The 9,000-nt window shown below is 34.7% G+C and overlaps 1 protein-coding gene across 1 annotated transcript; it reads right to left on the bottom strand.

The window, feature by feature from the left end:
- Window positions 1-229: 229 nt before the first annotated feature.
- LOC116179804 (cyclin-A2-like) lies at window positions 230-8,279 on the bottom strand. Its single transcript, XM_031499656.1, has 5 exons — window positions 7,997-8,279; window positions 7,450-7,581; window positions 7,194-7,400; window positions 913-1,167; window positions 230-862 (listed from the first exon to the last, which is right to left on the bottom strand). Exons 1-5 carry the CDS (start codon window positions 8,153-8,155, stop codon window positions 551-553), a joined length of 1,065 nt encoding a protein of 354 aa, XP_031355516.1. The 5' UTR covers window positions 8,156-8,279; the 3' UTR covers window positions 230-550.
- Between the last annotated feature and the right edge of the window lie 721 nt (window positions 8,280-9,000).

Genomic DNA, 9,000 nt, shown 5'->3' with positions numbered 1-9,000 from the left:
GGTACATTAAAAAAAAATTTTTTTTTATGTTTTAAACGATTTTATTTGCAATATGTTAATGTTGTAACCTTTTGTTAAATTCATAAATATATTTTCGGCAAAAAAAAATATTGTGCTAATTTAATAAACTATTTTTTTTTAATTTTGAAAGCGTATAAACATGTTTTCGGGATGTCACGATTTTTTTAAGTATATTTTGCATGATGTTATTGATATAAATTGATACATTATTTTCACCGCACGGTAATTTAAAGATTCGATCCACGTGCGCACTGGCACCTCGGATGCCAATTTTGTAGTGTATAATAGCTTGAAAGTTTGGGTAGTATAAACGTAAACTATACAAATGCCATTCCAATAATTTATATTAAGTTAAGAACATAAATATGTCATACATCAATAAAATATTTCTTTCAGAAAATCACAAAAACACTGGTTTTACAATACTCTTAGTTTCATTGGGAGCACCTAACCTATACAAAAATGTACACTTATCAATACATCTATTATGCTACCGGGTTTAAAAATATGTTTAAATATTAAACACATTTTACTCCACACAAAGAAAATTCAAATTCTTGGGAGTAATGCTGGCAATAAAATCTAAAGTACTGTCGTCATACTTCTTTTCGATAGATTGAAATTTGTCACTTCGACAATTGCGAAGGGTGTAATACAACTTGGTCATTAAAGGTTTGATTTCTTCAAAACCGTATCCGCACCACCAATGCACGAATTTGGAAGAAATCGTTTCGCTTCCTTTCATCATGAACAGAACCAATAAGATTGCTGCGACAGCTAGTTTTGATGGGAGACAATCCATGTAGTTACCGTCATCTAAAACTGCCAACTCCACGATGTACTGCAACATGTCAAATTAATACTACGAAGTGATCGCACTGTCATACAGACCATTGATATGGCGGAGTGGTCATTTGGAAATTTGAACTTAGTGCAAATTTGTTGGATGAAGCAAATAACAGTTGGTGATCTCAGATCAAAGTTTAAAACGCTCATAATTAATTTTTCCATTTTGATCATTTGCCGAGCGGTAAAACCATCCCCCGTAAGCGTGGCCCAGTTTTGAGGCGATATTTTAACGCTCGTCTCTAGCTTAACAGCGAGCATCAGCGCAGCTGCGCCGACAAGTTGAAATTTTTCACGCACCTAAATATCAACTTTTAATTAATTATGTACAAGTTTATTCCTATAATGTAAATTTGACGTCCAACGTTTTTTTGTATAAGAATTGATAAATATTAATGGCCATTTGCACCGACAAATTTAAACCTATGATTATTGCGATAATGGCTGCACAGAATAAGACCTTCACAGAACAGAAACATAAATGGCGCTAAATTGTCACTGATTACAGCGTTTCCCGTGGTTGTACGGAGAACTATTTATCGCAGACTCAAATATTTTTTTGCAAAACCTGTAATTTTGCTCGTTACAGGAAATATTTTTACCGTCAATTTTATACGTACACAGGTTTTACACATGCCAATTTTGACTTTTGAAAGATTTAAAATATGAACAAGTTATGTGACCGTAAAAAGTGTTGTGTGGCGGATTGTAACAATAAAATATCAAAAAGGCATCGTTCCCAAATTTGAAACAGATTGTTTTGTGCTTGAAACGCGAAGAGGGTTGAAATGTGCTGTTATTTCTTTCCTATTTATGCAAGGTAAGTAACAGGTACAAATTGAGGCAGAATTATTACCAACTGTACCTATAGGCGCAAAAGGGTGTAGACTTGAGTTTTATGTTTATATAGATGTAGTTACTTATATTGTAATTCGTTTTAGATAATTCAACAACTTCCACCCTCGCTTCTCAAGTAACCAGTAAGCACCAGGATCAAGTTAACATTTGTTGTCAAAAACTTGTGTGACAATTTGCTTAAACGGTTTTATCACCTCTTGGAACAAAAAATTTAGTTCTAAAGATATTTTTTAACAAAAATATGTAGTCCAAACAGCAATTAAAACCAAATATTTCGTAGGACAACTCGTTACGTAAGGATCTTTTTGCAAAGTGTTAACTTCTACAAAGCGTAAGTTGCACTTACTTCTGAGTTTTATATGTAATTTGTAAACATGTAATTTAAGATGTCTGTGTTAAATAATTAATGTGATTGTATCTAAATACACTTGCAATTTAACAACTGTGTATTCTTTATCTATATTTGTGATTTAGATCGAATCACAGAATAGGACCTTCACAGAACAGAAACATAAATGGCGCTAAATTGTCACTGATTACAGCGTTTCCCGTGGTTCTACGGAGAACTATTTATCGCAGACTCAAATATTTTTTTGCAAAACCTGTAATTTTGCTCGTTACAGGAAATATTTTTACCGTCGATTTTTATACGTACACATGGTTTTACACATGTCAATTTTGACTTTTGAAAGATTTAAAATATGAACACGTTATGTGACCGTAAAAAGTGTTGTGTGGCGGATTGTAACGATAAAATATCAAAAAGGCACCGTTCCCATATTTTGAAACATATTGTTTTGTGCTTGAAACGCGAAGAAGATTGAAGGTGCTGTTATTTCTTCCTATTTATTCAAGGTATGGAATTTATAAATTACCAACGGTATAGGCGCAAAAGGATGTAGACTTGAGTTTTATACATTTATATAGACGTAGATACTTATATTGTGATTCGTTTTAGATAATTCAACAACTTCCACCCTCGCTTCTCAAGTAACAAGCAAAGAGTAAGGGTTGGTAACAAAGTAAGCACCAGGATCAAGTTAACATTTGTTGTCAAAAACTTGTGTGACAATTTGCTGAAACGGTTTTATTACCTCTTGGAACAAATAATTCAGTTCTCACGATATTGTTTAACAAAAATATTTAGTCCAAACAGCAATTCAAACCAAATATTTCGTACGACAAATCGTTATGTAAGGATCTTTCTGCAAAGTGTTAACATCTACAAAGCGTAAGTGCAAATCACTTCCGAGTTTTATATGTAATTTGTAAACATGTAACTTAAGTTCTCTGTGTTAAATAATGTAATGTGATTGTATCTAAATACACTTTAATTTAATAACTGTGTATTCTTTATCGATATTTATGATTCAAATCGAATTGGAGAAATGACTTCATGGCTTTAGAAGCTGGTCACCAGATGGCGCTACTCTTATTTTGATGCTTTAGTTCACAGTACACCCACCAGGGTCCGCCAAAATACCTTACAAACATAGATATACATATAAATACCTAGATACAGCCATCCTTAACAAACGTACCTCGGTTTTTAAAAAACATATCAAAGAAATTTGTACATCTCTCCATTACTTTCTAACCAAGAATAAACATGTTCTATCTCTTTTTATTGCATTAACCACTATGTCGTACGCGAATCGGACGCTTAAAACAAACTTAGCGCGTCCCATAAGTCATGTGACAGTTGACACATTTCACGATTGCGCGAAATCAAATCTAACTAAAAATATTCGCCCTAAACATGATGGGCGGTTTTTTCACTAAATATTATGTGATTATTGCGTTATCAATTGAATACGAATAACATTAGTGCTTGCCATAATGATAGACGCGTCCATAATTGTTATTCCTGAAATAGTTTTATTACATTTTAGCCATTGAAATTTGGGACTATGTTTACCTTGTTTGGCATGATGTGCTGCAGTGAATTCATTGCTGGCTTGTAGAATATAAAAAAAACCGTAAGTAAGTAAAGTTTATGTTCAACAATTTAATTTTAATTGCATGGTTGTAGGCGTAATGGTTACGGAGATTAAGTTGCGACAGGAAGTGAATTCGTTTCCAATTATCATTTTGGCCTACCTATATGATGTTGATGCAGTGCGTTTGTATCATGATCACAAAGAAGGATCCGTGCAATATTCTTAGGAAAACGAGATTTATAGACTGTGTGTGCGTGCAATATCAAATTTTTGGTCGCTACGCGTCTTGCCTACCTTTCGGCATATGTCCAATCGGTGGGGTTTCTTTTTGAAATTATAGTGCTAATTATAGTAAGTAAGCTACACGTGTACATTTATTTAAAATAAATACAACATCTTAACAATGATATCCAATTGGTGATAATACTCATTTAGTGAACATTCATTACATTTATAAAAGTTCACAATCCGAATCATTGTCAGATGAAATTGACAAATCCGAATCATCACTGTCATTATTAACACTTATTATAAAGTTCAGAAACATCAACCAATATAACTTCTCTTTTAAATTAATAACTTTCCACATGTTCACACACTTTCTTCCATTTGTCAGCTGTAATTTTTTCAAATTCTTCATTTTCCAGCTTTCTAAGTAACATCTTCCATTTTAAATGTAACATTTCTTGCTGCTATGCGATTTAAATAAATAAAAAGGCGGTTTATTTATGTTGTAAAGTTTCAAATCTGATAATTTTCTGTGTGATTTGTGCTAACAATTTGATTGACAGTTATAATAAATAATGCGAATCTTGTCTTCCATGCTCAGGGTACCTCTATAAAGGATAGCGCTATATGTAATTAATGTGCCGAAAGTGATGGTAATAGATGGTACGTCCTTTTGAACTATGTTGGGGTATGGCTGTATCTATGTATTTATATCGGGCGATCAAAAATGAGTGACTGTCGAGTCGCCTTTGGAAGTACAAGTTAAGTACGATTTCCCTTGTAAACAAAATTTCCAAAGGTGACTCGACGGTCACTCATTTTTGATCGCTTTGTATATCATGCTTACAAATTTGTAACATTGCTGTTTCTATTCTGAGAAGGCCGTATTCTGTGAATGGCTGTCATGGATTTTAAGCAAAGCGTAAATTTGTAGGTGCAAACGGCCATAAGTTTTGTTTAAATTGATCACCTTGTAATTTGTTTATTTAATTGTAAAAGTAAAATTTCTTGTAAAAAGGTAGGATGTTATGATGATGTATTTGCTATAAGAATATTTGTTGCGTTGCGTAATGTAAAATTTAATTAGTTTCAAGATAAGCACGTGTTATCGGCGGTAAGTAAACAATAGGTGTGCAGTTTATTTCCAAGCTCGCGTTACTCAGTTCTGATTGGCCCTTAAATACGACAACATAACGAAAAACCACGGAAAAAAATAGTTCCGAGTATGTGTTACGACCAAGCAGTTTATTGCACAGCGAAAAAAATTTTATTTTTGACTTTTTAGTATTTCCTGTGACTAAAAAGGCAAAAAAATTTTCTCGTTCGTAGAGGTAGACGTAGAGGGGTGAATCTTAGGGCGTTCCCTAGCTCCGCATTAGCGTGCGCGCGTACAGCGAGTGACAAGTTATTATATTAGAAGGCAAATTTTATTGAGCGGCCATGATCAGGGCACCATCACATACTGTTAAGGTTAAGTGGCAATTAAAATTTCGCGGAAATACTCTACTCTTCTCTCCAGAGCGATTTTTGCGTTTTCAGTCACTTTTGGAAACGGCCTAAATACTCTGCTAATTGTATGAGGCAAAAAACCTATGCAGATAATGCGCATTTTTTAGCAGCCCCACGAAATTTGCGCATTGACCGAGGTAAAGGATTTTAATTGAAGACTCCGTGCTTAATGCTTGTTATTTAGAAATATAATTGTTACACAATTGATATTACTAATTTGAGCATCCTCGCACAAAAGTTGCTTTTAAAACCCATAATGATTAAGGTAATATTAAAGACAACTAATTTTGGAATCATTTAATCTATTCAACTTTGTACATTATTGACGCCATCTGAATTAACCACATTTTCATCCATACCATTGTTTCAGTGTTTTATTTTGACATCACCAATAGGTATGTCTTATGCAAATGTTCTCTTTTTCCTTCATGCTACCCTCATTTTTGCAAGTACCTCCTCTGACAATTCATTCTCAAGATATTCGCACTTGGAAGTTTTCACATCGCCCATAAAATGCCTGGTACAAACGTTCCAATCGCTCTTTCTGAGTAACCTCTTCAGACACTCCGTTCTCGAAATATTTGCACTTAAACTACAATTAACATGTTTTCTCCAGACGTTTAATTTTCTCTTTGAGAGTACCCCTCTCCGCCACTCCGTTCACAAAATTTATTTTGACTTCACCAATAAAATGCTTTGACCAGATATTCCAATAGCCCTTTGTGAGTACCCTCCATTGACATTCCATTCTCGAGATATTCACACTTAAAATTTTGAGTGCCTTTTTGCCTTGCACTCTCGTCTCACAGTGTTTTCAAGAGATGAAGGATTATATGTTGGAGAGGATGAGGGCACTAAGAATTAATTACTGCTGATGAGACTTTTCATTAGAATACTGTGAAGGATAATACCAGTTTTATCCCCCCTACCCCAATTACTAAAAGGTAAGGAATTATTAACTGATTTCCATGATAGGTTGTGGAGGAAAGCGATACTTACCTAGTTGGGAAAAGTCCATTTGTTTCATTGAGACCTTTCATGAAGAATAAGGCCAGCGCCCCCACAATTTCTACCCCCCTCTCGTCACCCACATTTTTAAAAATCACCTAAAATAAAAAGTTCTAGCGGTTATGCACTGGAATGGTAGCTAAATGAAGAACGTTGAAAGCCTTATAAAAATGGTCTGAGACTTTCTCATGTTTTCTGTTGCCCTAGCTAACCTTCATGGGGCTTTCAATTTACAGCCATATTACAGTGATAAGGATTAGCAATGTTTGAAGTTGTTGTTTAAAACGTGTACCTAGTAATACTGTTACCTAGCCAAAACCAGACTCCAGTAGTAACTAAACTATTGTTTGCCCTAGACAAAAATTGGGAGCAATAGTAGTTAACATATGGTCTCTGTAAATATCAGTCCTTAAGCAGCCCATTACCTACTGGTGCCATTTACCTTATTTCATTATACGTATAGCAATAGCACAAATGCAATAATAAAAAGCAAAACCTGCTAGCACTTGCTCGATTTTAAATTTTTTCTAATACTTGGCATTTTTTAATAAAATTGGTGAATAAATAATAATTTTCAAATTTGTTGATCAATCCAGCTTTGTTCATTATGAACTGATCCAAAGAGAGCAATCCTATAAAAGACTCATAAGATGTAAAATCACATGAGCCTAAAACCAAGACTAACAAAAAATGGTAGTATACTTACAGTACAATGCAGTGCAGCATAAAAAAAATAGATCTGATAAACTAAATAAAAAAATTGTAACCTGTCAACATACTTACAACAGACATAACGCAAAGGAAACGATCGATTAAATTTACAGCTACAAATACAATTTGTTCGTCAAGCTCATACTCGACTGAAACATCAATCAGCCAGCCAATTAAGATAGTTCGCATCTGCTTCGTTATGAATGGCTGCTTGGACATGTAGTCCGGTTTCGGCCATGCGACTCGTTTTTCACGATAAAACAAATAATCCAGATTATCCTACAGGTACCCATCAGTATAGAAAATCAGGAATGTTACCAGTTCTTACCCGGCCATAATCTTGCAGTAAAGAAAGCTCCTCGGCAGTTGGTTCTGTTACTTCTAAAGGCTGTAGTGCAGGCGGATCTTCTAAAAGACTGATACACTCTACAGGGAGATTATGCCCCGAACAGCCATTTTCCTGTAAAGAGATTGTTGGTAGACATGTACCCATAGATTAGTCAACGATAAAGAAAAAAAATCAAAGCCAATGAAGTGTGGTGTATCCCAAGGTTCTATATTTGGGACCCGTGCAATTTTTATGTTACTGCCACTGCGAAATTTGTCAACTCTTGGTTATGAAAAGTGTGATAAAAGCACAAAGTAAAGGACCCCACACCGCATTACCTGTCAGCTTAATAATAATAATAATAATAAATCTTTATTATTAATAATGACATACTTACCTACTTGGATATCAGTAAAAATATACAAACAAAAGTGAAATTATTTATACAACATGCCCTCCAAAAGACGAAGTTCACCAAGGATCCAAAGCCCCTATGTGCTCTTCCGCTTAACCCCAAGGAATCTGGTCGATAGGTAAAAACACTTACCAAATCCACCTTATTTTTCTTTTCCGTAACAATATTCTGGCTGGAGTGGCCATTGCCATTCGTAACACACTGTAGAGGTACTCGTGCATTGGTGCCCTCCTCGAATTTCTTCAAACGTGGTAAATTAAGGGGGTTGCCTCCAATACAGAAAGTTGCCATCCTATTTCTAAAATTGCACTGTAAACTATCACAATAAATTAGCTGTAACAACCGCCGGGTAATGCAAAATTGCACTATTGCTTGTACAGACCGTGCTGTCTGAATTTGCAAGGATAACCACTGATAAAACTTTTTAGCGGGCACATTTTGACGTACGTCATTACCCGCCAAAATTTCAAAATTGTGGTGAGATTTTAAAATTCCCCAAAATGAATAAATTAAAAATTCATTCAGCCCTTCTTAGTGGCCCATTAATGCATACATTACATTTTGCATAGCGGAAAAATAGAGATCGTTTTATTATATTACTCGCGTGCTGATAATGCAGTGCCGGATATTTATCAGTGTCATAACTGTAGATCACGAATGGAAGTATAATATATTGAATCGAGTAGTAGTCGAACCCCAGTACATCATATTACATTATCAAAGATGATATGGACACGTGAATTTATAGTGGAGCCCGAGTGGTAATGTGCCAAATATGCGAGATAATGATAAAACTGTATAGTGCTTGGTACAAAGATTTCTGACTGAAGCAGACTCATGCCAAATTTTAAATAGCGCGGTTTTGAAAATCATTTCCAGAATAACGAGGTGGGGGGGGGGGGGACGAGGCAATTTTATAATTAAATCTTTATTTCTTAATATTTTTACACCAAACTTTGATCACTTTCAAAGTATTCTCTATTGACTACAACGCACTTCTTCAAGCGATGTTTCCATTATGTTTAAAACATTTTTTAGTTCACTTATCGAGATGTTCTTTACTCCTCCTAGCGCGTTTGTTTTCTCCCCTCCACAGTGGCTTTGCTCTAATGTCTCTGTTAAGTATGAGGAACAAA

This window comes from Photinus pyralis, unplaced genomic scaffold (assembly GCF_008802855.1).
Source record: "Photinus pyralis isolate 1611_PpyrPB1 unplaced genomic scaffold, Ppyr1.3 Ppyr1.4_LG8, whole genome shotgun sequence".
Classification (NCBI taxonomy): Eukaryota; Metazoa; Arthropoda; class Insecta; order Coleoptera; family Lampyridae; genus Photinus; species Photinus pyralis.
The sequence above is the reverse complement of the archived record's forward strand: the minus strand, read 5'-3'. Positions and strand labels throughout refer to the sequence as shown.